Source organism: Hylobates moloch, unplaced genomic scaffold, assembly GCF_009828535.3.
Source record: "Hylobates moloch isolate HMO894 unplaced genomic scaffold, HMol_V3 SCAFFOLD_18, whole genome shotgun sequence".
NCBI lineage: Eukaryota > Metazoa > Chordata > Mammalia > Primates > Hylobatidae > Hylobates > Hylobates moloch.
Window position 1 is genome coordinate 2549113 of NW_026652293.1, and position 19011 is coordinate 2568123.

The following is a 19011-nucleotide window of genomic DNA, read 5'->3' on the forward strand; positions in this document are numbered from 1 at the left end:
TTTGCAAGGCCTAGATCTGGATTTCAAAAAGATCACTGTGGCAGTAAAATGGAGTATAACTCAGGAACAGGAGGGCAGAGAGGCTGTTTGGAGAAAGGCAGGATACTTTTCCAGTCTAGAAGAGAGCCTGGAAATGCTCCCTTCCACAGAAGTTCCAGCTCCTGCAGCCCAGTTCCGTCCTCATGCAACCTTCCTTCCGTGAGGTCTTGCCTACCAAGAGGGAAGGAGGAAGGATCTGTGCAATGAGCTTTAACCCGAGACAGAGAAAGGGAACAAACTAGAAGTCCAGCTGGCAAATGAGTCCTTTTTGTGTCCATATAAATGAGTTCGCCTAAGTGAAATAATTAAAAAGTGGTTTCTGAATTTGCAAGTTGAGAACTCAGCCCTGGATTCTTGGTGACCCCAAGTACAGGAGGCCTGAAAGGCCCCGTCTGAGAATATTCACTAGGCAGCTCCATCTCCTGTACTCACCTTTTAACTCCAGTTAAGAAGCTATCATGTACACCCCCTCACTGAGAAGATGTGGAAAGTGAGGCCCAGAGAGGTTTAGTAACTTGTCCAACATCACACAGTAACTTTTAAGGGCCAGTCCCTGAACTGTCATCCTAAAACTCATTAGGTGTGTGATCCTTTCAAAATGCTCTACTGGCCGGCATCTTTAGGGATGAGTAATGGAGAGAGTCATAAAAACATACTTTTAAATTAAATTTTATTTTTTTCAAATTTTCTGTACATTGTGCTTTAATTATCATCTCCAGCCCCAAGAGTAGAAGGGCTAAAGAAGGAATGGGCATTCAGTCTAAAGTCTTAACACTGACTACCTGAGCCTTCAACAATTTCTGGTATTAACTTTATATAGCACTGCACCCAAGAAAATCACAGATGCTTTTATTGAGTGTTTCTGTATAGATAGCAGTGCCTTTATTTCTAGATTGAATTTCCAGGCATGACTGAAGAACTTAGACCCAGTTTTCAGCCTCCAAGAAAAGTAAGTTCCTTTTGCTGCTAGCCCTCATCTGCTATTCTTTTTTTTTTTTTTTTTTTTTTTTTTTTTGAGATGGAGTTTTGCTCTTGTCGCCCAGGCTGGAGTGCAATGGTGCTATCTCAGCTCACTGCAACCTCTGCCTCCCTGGTTCAAGCGATTCTCCTGCCTCACCCTCCCGAGTAGCTGGTTTTACAGGCATGCACCACCATGCCTGGCTAATTTTTGTATTTTTAGTAGAAACGGGGTTTCACCATGTTGGCCAGGCTGGTCTTGAACTCCTGACCTCAGATGATCCACCAGTCTAGGCCTCCCAAAGTGCTGGGATTACAGGTGTGAGCAACTGTGCCTGGCCTATTCTTTTTTTTTTTTTTTGAGACAGATTCTCACTCTGTCACCCAAGCTGGAGTGCAGTGGCACGATCTCAGCTCACTGCAAGCTCCGCCTCCTGGGTTCATGCCATTCTCCTGCCTCAGCCTCCCGAGTAGCTGGGACTGCAGGCACCCACCACCACGCCCGGCTAATTTTTTGTATTTTTAGTAGAGACGAGGTTTCACTGTGTTAGCCAGGATGGTATCGATCTCCTGACCTCGTGATCCACCCGCCTTGGCCTCCCAAAGTGCTGGGATTACAGGCTTGAGCCACCGCGCCCAGCCCTATTCTTTAAATTAACAAATATAAAAAGGTCAGTGACTGTTCCCAGCCTCTCACTGTACAATTTCACTCTCTACACTGTTCCTGTTTCCCCTTTGCTTCTACGTGGGTTTCCTGCTCTGACCATTTCTTTCAAATGGTTTCCCTCACACCTCTGAGACTTTAGTGCTATTTCTGGGCTTTATTGATACATTGTCAGTTGTTTATTCTTTGTTCCACTGCCTGTTCCCTTGGGAGCAGCTGAAAAATCAAACCTTGGCCCTCATGTTGTTGGTAGAGATTTCACTTCATATTTGTAATAATTATTCACGTACGTTTTGAGAGATTTCCCCACCAGTTTTAAGATTGAACATTAGAAGTGATTTACTGTCAACCAAAGTCAAATATAATGTGGTTTTCACATGGTTTTGTTATTTTATCTTTCCAAGCAAGGTACAGCTTTATACACTCATGATTTTTGATAACCAAAATTCAGAAGTATGTTTGTGTTTAGCAGTTTTTACAAGAATACTACAAGATCATTTTAAACTTTCATTAAAAGCAAGGAGAGGTCCAGAAGGCTTTGAGATTGCAGTTTGTCTGAAGCCCTTGACTTTCATTCAAATTGGCAGTCTCTTTTCCAAAAAGAGCATTATTCTCTCATCTTTAAAGTATGCTGGGTTTAGTCAGTTTGGATACTAAGCAAGTTATCAGGAGATTTCTCAAACATGAAGAAGAGAAAGCCAAGCTGTCTGACTCAGCCCAGGGCCACAGCCTCCAGGGGTGTTGGTGAATAATAGTATAGTGTCCCTTCATTTTAATCTATTCCTGCCTGTGTTGACACTCTACTAGGACAACCAGATGAAAAGGGACAAAAACTCGAGTTGAGGTACCAAAGTCTTTTGCCTATACAATGCTAGAGGGAAACAAAGTTTGACGGAAGTGTTCTGCTGTGTGGTAAAGATTACTCTCTCCAGAGAACATGATTATAACTTCTCTAGAACCTGGAAAATGTACTCCCTGCCTCCTCTGCCCCGCCTCCAACCACCCACCTGGAGGGAATAAAGCACATTGTCTGGGAAATGGCTGAAATGCAGGCACAAAGTAGGTTTCCAGAAGTGGCTATGAGTTGAACCTGTTTTTATATGGGTCTAAAAATCTCCCAATTTAGTCTGTTTAGTTATTGAAGGATTGCTATTGTGTTTGCAAAGCATCACTGACTTTTACATCTTCTTATTGGTTCTTCTTTGGGTATCAAATCCTCACATTTGGAGGAATGTATTTTTTCAATAAAGCGGGGCACAGCCGCCCTTAGTAGAAAGCAAAATGGTCTTCCAACTGCCTCTAGGCCATTTCCATGAGGATATCTTGACCCATAAGTGGCTCCCCAATTTCTGTATATGAGGGGCCAGTTGATAAGATGTTTGAAGCTGTGTTTACATATGATCAGAAAAATGTCACTCATCCATATCAAAGGAGAGGAAGTTATGGAAGTCTTAAACCCATTAATCCACCCTTTAGCACTGCCCAAACCCAGACTTCACTTCAAATTAAGCACATTAAAAATGGAGTTCCTATTTTCTCCTAAAAATCAGCTTCTTGGCCTCCCTTCCCAACTTCCTCACCTGTTTAAGGCAGTATTTTCCTTGTCAGGTTAGAAACATTGTAACTATCTTTGTTCTCCTACCTAGCTTTCTCCTTCTCAATACCCAATTAATCATCAAATTCTATCATTTTTTCCTTTATAATGTCTTGAAAATTTTCCTCCATTCTTTATATTCCGGCAAAACAGAAACAGAAGGTGGGGATCCAGCTCTCCAGTCTGGATAGGGAGACTAGAAACACACCACGTACAAGTGAAAAAAATTTTATAGGAATTACAAGAATACCAAAACAATGCAAAATAACAGCTCCAAACAAGCCTTGTATACACATCTCCAGGCAATAGCTGGCACTGCATTTGTCCAGTAGCAATCTAGGGCAGTGGGTGGGGAGGTCCTTCTGCTGCCCAGGGCTGTGGTGAGGCCTTTCGGGTCCAGCTTAAGCCACTCTGATTCCAGCCACCACCCCACCTTAGATGGGGAAGCTGTTCCTTTCCAGATCAACTCATCTTCACCCACAACACAGTACTTATGTATTCAGTCTCAAATAGTTAGCACAATTTATCAAGAGTATTCCATCGTAATTTTAAAATGTCATGTTTATATTTTACCTCCACCTGGATAGAAACTTGTTCTTTTGTATTCTTACTGCCCCTCCCCCTTCCCATAGCAACCAGCACAAGATTCCGCCGTGTGTAGTCTATAAATAAATGTTAAATCATAGAGCCTTAGAATTTTGGAGTCAGACGGGGATCCTCAGAGTTGCATTTGTCCAATCCTTTATAGATGGGGAAACAGGTCTAGAAAGATTAGGTGACTTGCTCAAAGCCACACAGCTGGCTATTGACAAGGCAAGGAGCAGAGCCCAGGTTTCTCTTGCCTGAAGTCTGTACCCTAAACTGTCCTTAGATAACCAGTGACAGACACCTGAGTTCACACAAGGTCTCCAGGGGTTGATGGTGATAGGAGAAACTGGCTTTCCCAAAACATGTACAAAGATTCGGTCCCAGCCCTAGCAGACCTTCGGGAGGACTAACTCCTCAGCTCGGCGTCCAGCAGAGTCCCAAGTTACAGTCGCACTTGTTTATGCGTCTGTCGGCCTCCTCCGACAAGACCGAGTACTCGAGGGCCCCGCGTGCAGGGGCTCCCCTCCGGCCCCTCCCCCGCCGCCGAGCTGTCACACAGACGCCGCGCGGCCCGCCCCCACGTGGACTCGGCTCGGAGGATCAAAGTCTGTTTGCAGCCCGGCCCCCGCAGGTGTGCTGGGAGCTGCGATGGTCCGCAGCGCGGAAGCCAGGACTCCGCCACACCCGAGGGGACCCGGCCAGCCCCTCCCCCTCCCGCTGCACGCGGCCCGCGCCCCCAATTCGCCCGCCGCTGCACCCGGCCACGGGCCCCCGGCCCACGCCCGGCTCCGGGAGGAAAAGGCCCCGCCCCCATCTGTAGGAGCCGCGACCCCGCCCCCTTCCCGCCCTTCCGAGGCTCCATCCAATAGTGAGCGTGGCTGGGCGGGACGCCGAGGCTGTCGTGAGGGTTCCCTGACCAATGGGGAAGCGTGCCGGGCCTGGTGGGCGGGGCGTCAAGGCCTTGTCACGCTCGGGTCCGTGTGAAAACGGGGGTTCCGAGTGCAAAGCAAAGTTTTTTTGTAAACCGTCTGCAAAGGCGGGGGGGCGAAGAAGGCGCCCGAGACCGGGCCGAGTGCAGCTGCCGTGGCCGCCGCCTCTCTAGCTCCTCAGCCATCCGCTCCTCAGTGCAGCCGCCGCAGAGGAGAACAGCAAGCAGAGCCCTCAGATGCTCGGAGCTTTCTCGGCGCGAACCTTCCCGTCGCCCTCGCCTGCCGCCCTCGCCCGCCGCTCTCCTGCTCCTGCTCCGGCTCCGGCTCTTGGTACCCCGGCTCCAGGAGCCCAGCTCCCCGCCACCGCCGCCGCCTGGGTGTGGGGGCCGCTGGGGCTGAGCCGGGCCTCGGCGCCGGCTCTGAGGACGGACGCCTGAGGAGCTGCGCGGCGCGGCGCCGCCGGCTGGCGGAGGACGCCCACAGGCGCGGGGCTCGGCGGCTTGACCCGGGCTTGTCCCCGTGCGGCCGCGGGGGCCCCTCAGCGGTTTCCCGAACGGCCCGACTCGGGCGCTCCTCCGTGTCGCGGTCGCCGACCCTCCGCGTCCCGCCAACGCCGCCGCCGCTCCAGTCTCCGGGCCGGGCTCGGCGGGCCCCGCAGCCGCAGCCATGGGGTGCTGGGGTCGGAACCGGGGCCGGCTGCTGTGCATGCTGGCGCTGACCTTCATGTTCATGGTGCTGGAGGTGGTGGTGAGCCGGGTTACCTCGTCGCTGGCGATGCTCTCCGACTCCTTCCACATGCTGTCGGACGTGCTGGCGCTGGTTGTGGCGCTGGTGGCCGAGCGCTTCGCCCGGCGGACCCACGCCACCCAGAAGAACACGTTCGGCTGGATCCGAGCCGAGGTGATGGGGGCTCTGGTGAACGCCATCTTCCTGACCGGCCTCTGCTTCGCCATCCTGCTGGAGGCCATCGAACGCTTCATCGAGCCGCACGAGATGCAGCAGCCGCTGGTGGTCCTTGGGGTCGGCGTGGCCGGGCTGCTGGTCAACGTGCTGGGGCTGTGCCTCTTCCACCATCACAGCGGCTTCAGCCAGGACTCCGGCCACGGCCACTCGCACGGGGGTCACGGCCACGGCCACGGCCTCCCCAAGGGGCCCCGCGTTAAGAGCAGCCGCCCCGGGAGCAGCGACATCAACGTGGCCGCGGGCGAGCAGGGTCCCGACCAGGAGGAGACCAACACCCTGGTGGCCAATACCAGCAGCTCCAACGGGCTGAAACTGGACCCCGCAGGTGAGCCGGGAAAGTCGCTGCCGCAGGTGGTTGGGTTTGGGGAGCCCAGAGCCTCGCCTGGCCTTCGGCGGGGTGGCCCGCACGCCCCCTGCTGCCCGAGCGGGCCTGCGCCGCGCCGCCCCTGCCTGCTCCCTCCCCGTCCTGCACACGCCCCGCTGCCCCAGGAAATCAGAACCCCCTCAGCTGGGTGCAAGGAGCCGGGGACGCGTCTGGCGTATTTGTAGGTGGGGACTGTGGGTCAGACCCTAAGAAAAAGGGTCAGGAGGTGACCATCATCCCGCTGCAGTCCACAGCCGCACTTGGCTGTCTTTACAGGCTGCAGCAACTTTGCTGAAGACTTGTCTGTTTATGGTTATAACAGCATCAGAAATGCTTCCCAATTCAATTCCTTGGCTCTCTTGGGAAACGGAGAGAATCCCCAGTTCGTCCCCAGTAGTTGGGTGCTGGAAACCTTGCTCTGCCAAAGTAGTTTTTATGCCCATTGAACTCCGTTTCATAATATGCATTCCGAGCGTGGAAACCCTGGTTAAAGGTTTCTTTTATGAACAGCAGTGTATGCTTCAGCTAATTGATCCCTAATCCTGGAAATCATAGATTTAGGACCTGTCTGGGCATGTTTAACATTTTCCTAGGACTTTTCATAATCGTACTGAACTAAAAGTGATGGTAATTTATTCATCTTATCTTTTTAGTGGATGCTTTTTATATTTAACATGCAGCGCTCTTGAAGGAAATTTGGAAAATAAATGTAGAAAGAAAGGAGATGGAAATGACCCAACCAAAGTCCTACTACCCAAGCTCAATGGTGCTTAACAATTTGGTCTTATTTCCTTCACTTACGTTTATTTACCTTGTATCATTATAAATTATGCTACATAATTTTTCTTTTCGAGCGCAGAATATCAAGTTAGTGAAATTAAAGTTGTACATTGGAAAGGTGTAATAAGTAATTGGTTTTCCTCTCACTCCACTCGGAAAGGTGTTATTCCAGAGAAAATTAAGTTTGAAAAGATCAATACTTTTGATTTAAAAGTTGGTAGGGCAGGTAGTCATTTAGTTTCAATTTTTCTAATAATCTCTGTGATTATTGATTTATATTGTTGATTTGTCAGTTTTTAAACCCCCTCTACCAAGAAACTTTTATATTCATAATAAAAGTTTAAAAGTTAAAATTGGTTTTATTCTCAAGCAATTGGCCTCAGTGACAAAGAGTGACTAGAGAGTGCCCGAGTGTCAAATCAGGTATTTTGTATTAGTAGACTTATTCCTAGCTGCATTTAATTTTGGTGTTAGCATTCAATTTTATGTTTTCCTTTGTATATACCATGAAGTATAGCAGAATGTTTGCAGGACTCCACCCCCATAGAAAAGATACACTATTTTGGAGAGGAGAAGGCAGGAGAGTGGTTAGGAGGGTGAAGAAGCAGTATCACAATGACTTAATTTAGCCCTGGCCATTATGTCCTGGCTCGTTCCCAGAATGTCAATTTATATTAAATTGCTCTGGGCACATTTTTTTAATAGTACTTTGTAAAAAAATTTTCACCTTCATCACCACTTAAAAAGAATTAGACAAGGATGTTTATATAAACACTTTAAATGTATTTGATATAAAATTTTTATTTCTTTGTAGACCCAGAAAACCCCAGAAGTGGTGATACAGTGGAAGTACAAGTGAATGGAAATCTTGTCAGAGAACCTGACCATATGGAACTGGAAGAAGATAGGGCTGGACAACTTAACATGCGTGGAGTTTTTCTGCATGTCCTTGGAGATGCCTTGGGTTCAGTGATTGTAGTAGTAAATGCCTTAGTCTTTTACTTTTCTTGGAAAGGTTGTTCTGAAGGGGATTTTTGTGTGAACCCATGTTTCCCTGACCCCTGCAAAGCATTTGTAGAAATAATTAATAGTACTCATGCATCAGTTTATGAGGCTGGTCCTTGCTGGGTGCTATATTTAGATCCAACTCTTTGTGTTGTAATGGTTTGTATACTTCTTTACACAACCTATCCATTACTTAAGGAATCTGCTCTTATTCTTCTACAAACTGTTCCTAAACAAATTGATATCAGAAATTTGATAAAAGAACTTCGAAATGTTGAAGGAGTTGAGGAAGTTCATGAATTACATGTTTGGCAACTTGCTGGAAGCAGAATCATTGCCACTGCTCACATAAAATGTGAAGATCCAACATCATACATGGAGGTGGCTAAAACCATTAAAGACGTTTTTCATAATCACGGAATTCACGCTACTACCATTCAGCCTGAATTTGCTAGTGTAGGTTCTAAATCAAGTGTGGTTCCGTGTGAACTTGCCTGCAGAACTCAGTGTGCTTTGAAGCAATGTTGTGGGACACTACCACAAGCCCCTTCTGGAAAGGATGCAGAAAAGACCCCAACAGTTAGCATTTCTTGTTTAGAACTTAGTAACAATCTAGAGAAGAAGCCCAGGAGGACTAAAGCTGAAAACATCCCTGCTGTTGTGATAGAGATTAAAAACATGCCAAACAAACAACCTGAATCATCTTTGTGAGTCTTGAAAAAGATGTGATATTTGACTTTTGCTTTAAACTGCAAGAGGAAAAGGACTCCATTGAAATTCTAAGTTTGCCAAGTAGTGTAATTGAAGTCCTTGTCTGGTCACACAGTTTAATTCTATTTTTGTAAGAACATAATGGGACTGCATAACAGAGTTCTATATTACAACTTTGTGATTATTAGTACAAGAGTACAGCTATGCTGTGACTGTTTTGGAAAGCCAGTTTTAACACTATGTTACATTTTTGTTTAAAGTAAGTTAAACCTTATATAACATAATGACATTTGATTTCTGGATTTTTCCCATGATAAAAATTAGGGGGACAAATAAAATTGTTACTGGAATTTCTCTGCTTTTCTTTTCCCCCAGTGTTACACTTTATTAGAATTATAATTGATAGAACTTTAAAATCATCAACAGTTTGTTTCCTTTGACATTTTAGGTAATATTGCCCTTTGAGATCATTACATAGCATAATGGCAGCATATTTTAAGAGTGACTCATGGCTATTAGTAGGAAATAAGATCAGTTACTATCCTGTATTCTGTATTGCTGACTATTAAACAGTAAGATAGTTAACAAATGGAACTACAGTTTACACACAATAGGGCAAATACGGTAGTAAGAGCAAGGAAGAAAGTTTACCAAACTAAATATTTAGGTTATTGTATGATAATATTGAGACTACATTTCTAAATTATTTTGAGAATTTCAACTTTTTATTCTACCAAAGTTAATCTGAAACTTGGGCATGTTCACCAGCATTACTTTCTTTGAAAGATTGGTATAAAAACATTGAGCTGCAAGTTTACTCACAAAATATGTAAGTATTTTTAAGGATGTTGACACCTAATAATTACATGCTAAATGCAAACTATTAATGTAATCTTTTAAACCGGGTGTTTGAAAAAAATTTTTCAAAGTCATTTCATGATAACCAATCATGAATGGATTTAAATGGAGCTTTTTGAGCACAACCAGCAATGTTTGTGCTTTCTAAGAGCCACTGACTTGAGAGAAAGGAAATCAGAAGGTTAATGCAGTTTGGATATTAAATTCTTAGAAAGCAAAATTAATAATTAAAGCAAAATTAGTTAAGATTTTGTAAGTCATCCTGTCTTCACATACTCAGATCTTCCAATAGTGGCTTATTTTGCAAGATGCCACAGTATCTGCACAGAAAATTGTTTGTGGCTATTTCATTATTGCTATGGATTTCAAATCCAACACAAATATTTAAGGGTGTTTAAGTTATATTTTTCTTGATAGAGGGTATGCTTTGTGACGAAATTAGATTTTTGTCCTTGAAAGGATGAATATTAGCATCAGTTATGTATAGCTCTATTTTTCTAGAAACAAGGTATTCTGACTACTTTTATAGCTGACTACTTTTGGGATGGCTACGTTTTGGGATTTAAAATAGTTCATTGTTTAATGGGTTGTAAGAGGAAAAAGTGTTAGGATTTGACAGTTACTTTTTAAAGGGATGATCTTTTGTGGTGTGCGTTTTTCCTAGTATAAGCCTATTGCTGGCAATGGGCCTATTTAAGAACAGCTGATTTTTTCCAGTGAAAATATGGTAATTTTAGGAACACAGTTTGTAAGTTCACATTTACTATAATGGGCCAAAACCATAACCTGCCAGTTTGCAATACATCTTGATCTTTTAATATTCTTATCTGATATTGTGTAATTCAATTCCTAAACTGATAGTTACCATGAATTTTGCGAAAAGGTGTGGGTGGTTTTTTTTAAACATGAAATTGAGGGATCTCATCTGGGCGAACAAGAAGAGAAAGCTGTGAATTGTACTGTATCATGTACATTCCTGATTTAATACTTTACAGAACATTTTATTCAGATATCAATTTGTTACATAAACATTTCAGTAATGATACAAAGATAACTGATAAAATATATTACATTCAATGAGGTTTTCTTTACAAATGCTCTACTTGAGGTCTGTGTCTTAAAGATGGTATGACGCCTAAGTACAAGACATCAACTGAATGAGGATTTTTAAAAATGGTATATAAGCATGGGACAAGGACTATGTTTGTTTGTTTTTCAAAAGTGCTTTGAAGATAACAGCCTTTAGGTTTGAGTTATTTAACTTTTCATGATTTTTAAGTAGCTTATATATAACGGTGGTACCATAGGATTTTCTTTTTTCAAATGACTGTCAGCAAAAACAATGGGCACTGACTCACCTTTCGAGTTTTAGCAGAGAATTATTTATTTCTTTACAATGCACTTTCTAACCCATTTTAGCTATATTAGCATTATCTTTAAAAAAAGACATGCTTTTGTATTTAAATATTGTAGGATTTAAGTGTCTTTCTCAAAATAGCTTATTCCTTTCTGAAAGAAAATGAGGGAAATACTCTGAATTATTAGGAGACTTAAACCCAATATTTAAATATACTATTTTATAACACTGCATCAGTTTTAGGAGTTGCATCTCTCCTGCTGGCTCTTTTATATTTGAGCAAGATCAGTGTAGAATATGTGTTTAGAAACTTGTCTGTTGTCTCAGTTTAGTGAAAAGGAGGTGCTGCATGTGCCTGAGTTAAAACCAAGAAATTTTTCCAAGCCAAATGCAGCCTTAGTGATGAGAGATTTAATTCTCCATTGTCACCTTTTAGCTTTTCTGATTGCTTAGTTTTTTCTGAAGGATGTTTGCATTGTAAAACTATGGACTAAAACCTAAAAAAACAGAATCCTCAAAAACTTTGCTGTATGTGTTTTAACATTTTAGAGAACAGTATGTTGAATAACTAAGGTATGTAACTTGAATAGGAAAAATGTCCATCAAATGAATGCACCTTGGAAAATCACAGTAGGTAGAAGGCTCTGTTAACCGTTTGTGTCTTATTAACATCCTTAAGTTAATTTTGAATTTTTGACAGTTTTGAGGGAAAAGACCTATGGAACCTAATGTGAAGTATTTCGTATGTTAACTGGTGTTGAGTCGAAGGTTTTTACTGTGTATAAGCAGATATCATTTGAATGATAAAAATGTCATTAACCTGCTGTCTTAAGATGTTCACACAAATATGGAGAGTAATTCTACAATATAAAATCTTTATTTTAATACTGAGTTTCAGTTAAGTCATAAACAGTGTTAAAACTCTTGGGAAGGTGTAGGGGTTTTTTGTTTGTCATTTTTAAAATTGAAACTGTGTCATACAGTGTTTCACGTCTCTGAAATTGGGATTATAATAGCACTATTTTGATGTAGCTCTACCGATACTATGTGGTAATGCTATTTTGTTTTACTAACAAGCTCTGGAATATTTAACAGTCATTTTCACTGGCACAGGAGCCTTTTGTATGTTATTCAATTTAAACTTTTAAACCAAAAATTTTATGGTCCAGTGTCTTTGGCAAAAAGATGCTGGAGGGAATGTAACATAATTAATATGTGGTTATATATATATATAAAAAGACACAAATTGCCATGTTATGGTTCTGCCTTGAAACAGCACAATGAAGTGTATCAGCATATTTTGTGATTATGAAACTTCTATGTTGTGTTGTTTTGTGTCTGCTGTTGCCTGTCCTTTGGGCCAGATGTGGCCCAGTTAAATGCAGTTATCATCTCATTAAATACAGATGCAGATAAAATATCTCTAGTGCTGCAACGTTTTACCTAACTTTTTGTATGTTTTAATGACTGTGTGTTATTTTCCAAAGCTGTTCCTACCTCACCATGAGGCTTTATGGATTGTTATGTATTATAAATGTTCTATATGAGACAGACTACTGTGTTTCTTCTCATTTATTGAAAGTTAAGTAGAAAAATAAACTAATTTTAATATCTACTTCATTTGTGCATATGGCCTCCCCTCCTATACTAGGCTTAACATTGAGAGTTGGATTTCAGGTAATTGAAAGAGAAATTTCAGTTTAACACAAATGTTGCAAGTGTACAGAGTGACTAGGTTACAAGACGGGTGTGAAAGAAAATGTAAGCAAAAATTGCAATTAAAAATTGAAAGGGTAACACTGCAAAGGCTCACTAATATGAAATACTCAGTGGCTTTGAATTTTATTATAAGCATTAAGCTTATAGATTATATAGTTGTGGTTAACCTGCTTTTGGCACTTGCTATTTTTTTTATTTATAAGCATAGTTACTAATAAGGTTTATTAAATATTTTACACCTGTAAATCATCTAAAATTCTTAACGCAATAGTATATTATTGTGGTTCTATGAGCCTCAGGACTATCACAAATGTAGTCTCATAAAAAAATGTATTACGCCACGCGCGGTGGCTCACGCCTGTAATCCCAGCACTTTGGGAGGCTGAGGCGGGTGGATCACGAGGTCAGGAGATCAAGACCATCCTGGCTAACACGGTGAAACCCCGTCTCTACTAAAAATACAAAACATTAGCTGGGCGTGGTGGCGGGCGCCTGTAGTCACAGCTACTCGGGAGGCTGAGGCAGGAGAATGGCGGGAACCCAGGAGGCGGAGCTTGCAGTGAGCCGAGATCGCACCACTGCACTCCAGCCTGGGGGACAGAGTGAGACTCCGTCTCAAAAAAAAAAAAAATTTATTAAAGAACTTGTATTTTGGACTGTGAGACAACAGTTGAAAAAGTCAACTGACAATAAATGGCAGTAGATAAAGGAATTGATCTATATACAGTAGATATTCCAAAAAAGAGGTAAAAAAAAATTGGAAAGAATTATGTAGGTTAAAGTGGAAAGGAGTAGGGTTTGAGAGGCAAGGGAGCAGGAATAGTGGTATAAAGAGTTGGGGGTCTGGGCAGGGTGGCTCATGCCTGTAATCCCAACACTTTGGGAGGCTGAGGTGAATCAGATCCACTTGAGCTCAGGAGCTCAAGACCAGCCTGGGCAACATGGCAAAACCAGGTCTCTACCAAAAAAAAACAATAATAATAATACAAAAATTAGCCAGGGCTGGGCATGGTGGCTTACGCCTGTAATCCCAGCACTTTGGGAGGCTGAGGTAGGTGGATCACTTGAGGCCAGGAGTTTGAGACCAGCCTGGCCAACATGGGGAAACCCCATCTCTACTAAAAAAACAAAAATTAGCCAGGTGTGGTGATGCATGCCTGTAGTCCCAGCTACTCAGGAGGCTGAGGTGGGAGGAGCACTAGAACTGGGGAGATGGAGTTTGCAGTGAGCCGAGATAGCGCCACTGCACTCCAGCCTAGGTGATAGAACCCAAACCAGTCTCAAAAAAAAAAAAAAAAAAGTTAAAAAGTTAAGGGGTTGAGAGGTATAAAGAGATTATAAAGGTTAAAAGTGCCATGAAAACCAGTTTAAATATGGTTTCATAGGAAAGGAGGACACTACCAATTTCACTATCAATAATTTTTGAGTAGATAAGAAAGTGGGAAAGGCACTCTAAATATTTGAAATGACATGTAGGCAAAGTGAGACAGGAAGACAAATCAGTTTACCAGATAATTCAATGCTAAAAGTCAAATACACATGTCCACATGTACATATACTACATTTCAATTGATTCCACACACACATTCTTCTTCTATTTTAACATTTCTGAAATCAGAATGCATAGTACAATCAGTGGTATCTTATGATTGCCGTTAGCCAAACTTTTTTCTTATCTCGATGTGTCTATTGTTTAGGGTTCAGAAAAGAATTATCTTCCCAGGCAATATGGTCTTTCAAAAGATTATATGACAATATTCCCTGAAATTTCATGTACTATGCATTGCACATTTAGATGAAAGCTGTTCCTTGAATTGGATAAAAATAATAAAAAAAGAAAGTCAAGTAACATTGCTTTTAAATAAATTTCGTAGACATTTCTGAGCCTTCAGAATTGACCATCATTTTCCTCCCCACTAGTCTATTCAGCCTTTTTTGTTGTTGAGTTTCGCTCTGTCGACCTGCTGGACTGCAGTGGCGCCATCTCAGCTCACTGCAACCTCCACCTCCTGGGTTCAAGGGATTCTCCTGCCTCAGCCTCCCAAGTAACTGGACTACAGGTTCGCGGCACTATGCCCAGCTAAATTTTGTATTTTTAGTAGAGACAGGGTTTCACCATGTTGCCCAGGCTGGTCTTGAACTCCTGAGCTCAGATGATCCACCCCCTACAGCCTCCCAAAGTGCTAGGATTTCAGGCGTGAGCCACCACACCCAGCTCAGCCTTTTTTCTTTTAAAACAAGTAATTTGTGGCACTTTGTTCTTATTTTAAAACCAGTTTCACTTCTAGATTATAAACTCTATTCGGTCAAGACTGTGTCTTTTCCATATTTATTTCCTAGGGATATAGCACACGGACCAGCACATTGTAGGTATTCAAAGTTGTTTGGAATATTGAGGAATGGCAGGAATGGAAAAAGATATATAGTAGTTACACTATTAATAGATAAGATACACTGAGCACCAACTTTATTTTTATTTCTATTTTTTTGAGAGAGGGTCTGACTCTGTCGCCCAGGCTGGAGTGCAGTGGCGGGATCTTGGCTCACTGCAACCTCTGCCTCCTGGGTTCAAGCGATCCTCCCACCTCAGTCTGCTGAGTAGCTAGGACTACAGGCACCCACCACCATGCCTGGCTAATTTTAGTATTTTTTTTCTTTTTTGTGGAGATGTGGTTTCACAAATATACTGGGCACTTCTGATCACTTATTACTGAGCACTTACTACATATCAGGCACATATGCTTTCATGTATCCTTACAAACCATTAGGTGTATTCCTTTATTCCCTTTATTTTACAGACAAACAGATATTAAAGCACCTTATCCCAAGTCATGTAGTCAGTGATGGAGCCAGAACTGGAACTCAGCAAAAGATCTAGGCCTCTGCGAGACACTTGCATTCCCACCACTTCGGACTTTTCAACAACCCGCTTCAGTAGATTCAGAATGAAGAGTTCTTTCTAATTTTCATCCAATGAGCAGCAATAGACAAAGCATAGGCACTGAGTACTAGCAAAGGAGGGGCATCAAAAGAAATAAGAAAAGTAATTTTTATACAAAAGTGAGCCGGGCATGGTGGTAGGCACCTGTAATCCCAGCTACTCAGGAGGCTGAGGTGAGAGGATCCCTTGAACCGGGAGATAGAGGTTGCAGTGAGCTGAGATTGTGCCACCGCACTCCAGTTTGGGTGACAGAGCAAGACTTTGTCTAATAAATAAATAAGCACATAAATAAAATAAAATAATTTTCAGAGCATTTAATATTTATTTAAAAACAACAACAAAATAGTCAGAAATCAGAACTTTCTTACCTAAATTAGACCTTCTTTTTTTTTTTTTTTTTTTTGAGATGGAGTCTTGCTCTGTTGCCCAGGCTGGAGTGCAGTGGCGCGATCTCGGCTCACTGCAAGCTCTGCCTCCCAGGTTCACGCCATTCTCCTGCCTCAGCCTCCCGAGTAGCTGGGACTACAGGCGCCTGCCACCACGCCCGGCTAATTTTTTGTATTTTTTTTTAGTAGAGACGGGGTTTCACCGTGTTAGCCAGGATAGTCTCGATCTCCTGACCTCGTGATCCGCCCGCCTCGGCCTCCCAAAGTGCTGGGATTACAGGCTTGAGCCACCGCGCCCGGCCTAGACCTTCTTAAGTTATGGTTTAGTATCATTTATTTTTAATTACATAAGGGAGAGAAATTACAATTTTTTTAAGGACTAAATCCTCTCTTGGTTTTAATCCAGCCTTGTGGACAAGTACCATTCTTTACAAACTAGTATTGTTTTCACCTAATATTGTCTGGCTGGCTTAAATATCTTTAGGGTTACACTGAAAACAGTGAGTCTTTGGGGGGCAGAGGTGACTGAAGTAAATGTGGATGAGGAGACAAAGGGAGAAGACCATCCGATTTTCAACACGGGTGCTATTAGCATTTGCGTGAGACCATTCACCAGCGCAGAAATGTCCCAGGCATTGAGTTTAACAACCTGGCTTTACTTCCACATGAAGGCCTGGAGCTAGCGTTTTTCCCTCCCCATTATCAAGACACCCCAACTGTTTCAAATGTGTCCTAGAGAGGCAGTATTGCCCTGCCAGAAACCATAGATGGCTATAACCCAGCGGGTCCTCTTTCAGTCTCTCCCGCAGGAACCAGACACTACATCTAGTCCCCTCCTTTTACATAGATATTTGTGTTTTGTATGAACATCAGTTCCATCTTTAAGTCCAGGAACTGTGATTCCATGCCTTGATAGTCAAATTGAAAATCTGAAGTTTTGACTTCTGAGGTTCATAACCTTTGATACAATGATCACTATAGCACAAGGTAGCCAGGAGCTCCTCTGATCTGTTAGGAAGATTGTTCTGCCTGAGAAAACAGTGCAGATGTGGCCTTCCGAATTGGCCATGGAAACCCTGGGTTAGCCCTATTGAAATATAAAGTAAAAATGGGTTTCTGGCTTTATAAAAGAGGTTCAAAACCAGGGCCTTTTATTAAAATACAAATTTAAATATTTGCATCAAAACTTAGGGCCAGACGTGGTGGCTCATGCCCATAATCCTAGCACTTTGGGAAGCAAAGGCAGGTGGATCGCTGGAGCCCTGAAGTTCGAGACTGGCCTGGGCTCTTCTTTCTTCTCTTTACGTTTTCTCTTTTTGTCCCAGTTAGAGCCTCCCGAGGAACACAGCTCTGCTGATGCCTGTGCTTATTCCATAGACTCATTTTGGACTTAGGATCTCCAGCACTTTAAAATAATAAATTTGTCCTGTTTTAAGCCACTAAAGTTGTGGTAATTTGTTACAACAGCAATAAGAAACTGATATACATATATTCTAGCTTAAACACTAAATTTTTATATTATTATTACGACGACTTCTCTCTTTGGAGTTCAGTTGTAATTGGTTGTATAACAGTTTGTTGTTGTTGCTGTTGTTGTTGTTGTTGTTGTTTTTTGAGATAGGGTCTCACTCTGTAGCCAGGCAGGAGTGCACTGGTGCGATCTCCTCTCACTGCAGCCTCACCTCCCGGGTTCAAGTGATTCTCCCACCTCTAGTCTCCTGACTAGCTGGAACCACAGGCATGCATCACCATGCACGGCTAATTTTTTTTTTTTTTTTTTTTTTTTGAGACGGAGTCTCGCTCTGTCACCCAGGCTGGAGTGCAGTGGCGCAATCTCGGCTCACTGCAAGCTCCGCCTCCCGGGTTCACGCCATTCTCCTGCCTCAGCCTCTCTGAGTAGCTGGGACTACAGGCGCCCACCACCACGCCCGGCTAATTTTTTGTATTTTTAGTAGAGATGGGGTTTCACCGTGGTCTCGATCTCCTGACCTCGTGATCCGCCCGCCTCGGCCTCCCAAAGTGCTGGGATTACAAGCGTGAGCCACCGCGCCCGGCGGCTAATTTTTATATTGTTTTGGTAGAGATGGGGTTTCACCATGTTGCCTAGGCTGGTCTTGAACTCCTGATCTCAAATGGTCCTCCTGCCTCAGCCTCCCAAAGTGCTGGGATTACAGGCAGGAGCCACTGCTCTGGTGGTATAACATTTTGTTTAATGCTTGTGCAACAATTTATGTTGCATAAGTAAGTTCATGAAACATTGATTTGTGGTTTTAAGGTAGGAAGGAGAGGTTAAGGTTAAATAGTGAAATACAACAAGCAATTTTCTTTATACGTGTGGTCGTGTGGTGAGACACCAAGCTTAAGGGGCAAATCCTTAAGGGATTTGGTGGGAGCCCAAGCTTCCTCAATGAGCCCCAGTCTGAACTCAGAGCTCCCGTGAGAACTCCCTCATCCTCTGTATTAGAGACAGTCATCGTGAAACCCCCTGAGGCTCCCTGAGATCTCTGGGAAGTGGCATTCGCCATAGCAGGCTCTTCTTAGATTTTCTTTTTTGTCCCATTTCAAGTCTGCCCTCTCCTCCTTTCCTCCTTTGTCCTTTATCCTGTTCTTCCAACCCCCATGCCTATTAGGCATAAGACCTTGGCAGGTTGGTTACCCCTTGGACTCTCAGTTTTCAAGTCTGTGAAACAGGGAAAACGCATCCTTTATAGAATGCATTGCAAGGATTACATGAAACCAAAAAAATCTTCCAATCCCCTTGTGAGGATTACATGAGACAAAAACTAAAATTTATCTACCACATAATGTGTCCCAGAACTGTGCTAAATGTTTTAGCCCGTGTAATCCTCACAATCCCTCTGTGAATTAAATACTATTATTATTAGTTTTTCTCTTTGTTTTTGTTTTTTTGTTTTTTTGTTTTGAGATGGAGTTTCACTCCTGTCGCCCAGGCTGGAGTGCAGTGGCACAATCTCGGCTCACCGCAACCTCCACCTCCCAGGTTCAAGCGATCCTCCTGCCTCAGCCTCCCAAGTAGCTGGGATTACAGATGTGCGTCACCACGCCCAGCTAATTTTGTATTTTTAGTAGAGACAGGGTTTCTCCATATTGGTCAGGCTGGTCTTGGCTTCCTGACCTAAGGTGATCCACCCGCCT

At 43.1% G+C, this 19011-nt stretch overlaps 1 protein-coding gene across 1 annotated transcript; it reads left to right on the top strand.

Annotated features, from left to right (window-relative positions):
• Positions 1–4825: 4825 nt before the first annotated feature.
• Positions 4826–8944, top strand: SLC30A1 (solute carrier family 30 member 1). The gene is made up of 2 exons (XM_032136902.2): positions 4826–6059; positions 7693–8944. Exons 1-2 carry the CDS (start codon positions 5438–5440, stop codon positions 8592–8594), a joined length of 1524 nt encoding a protein of 507 aa, XP_031992793.1. The 5' UTR covers positions 4826–5437; the 3' UTR covers positions 8595–8944.
• Positions 8945–19011: the final 10067 nt, after the last annotated feature.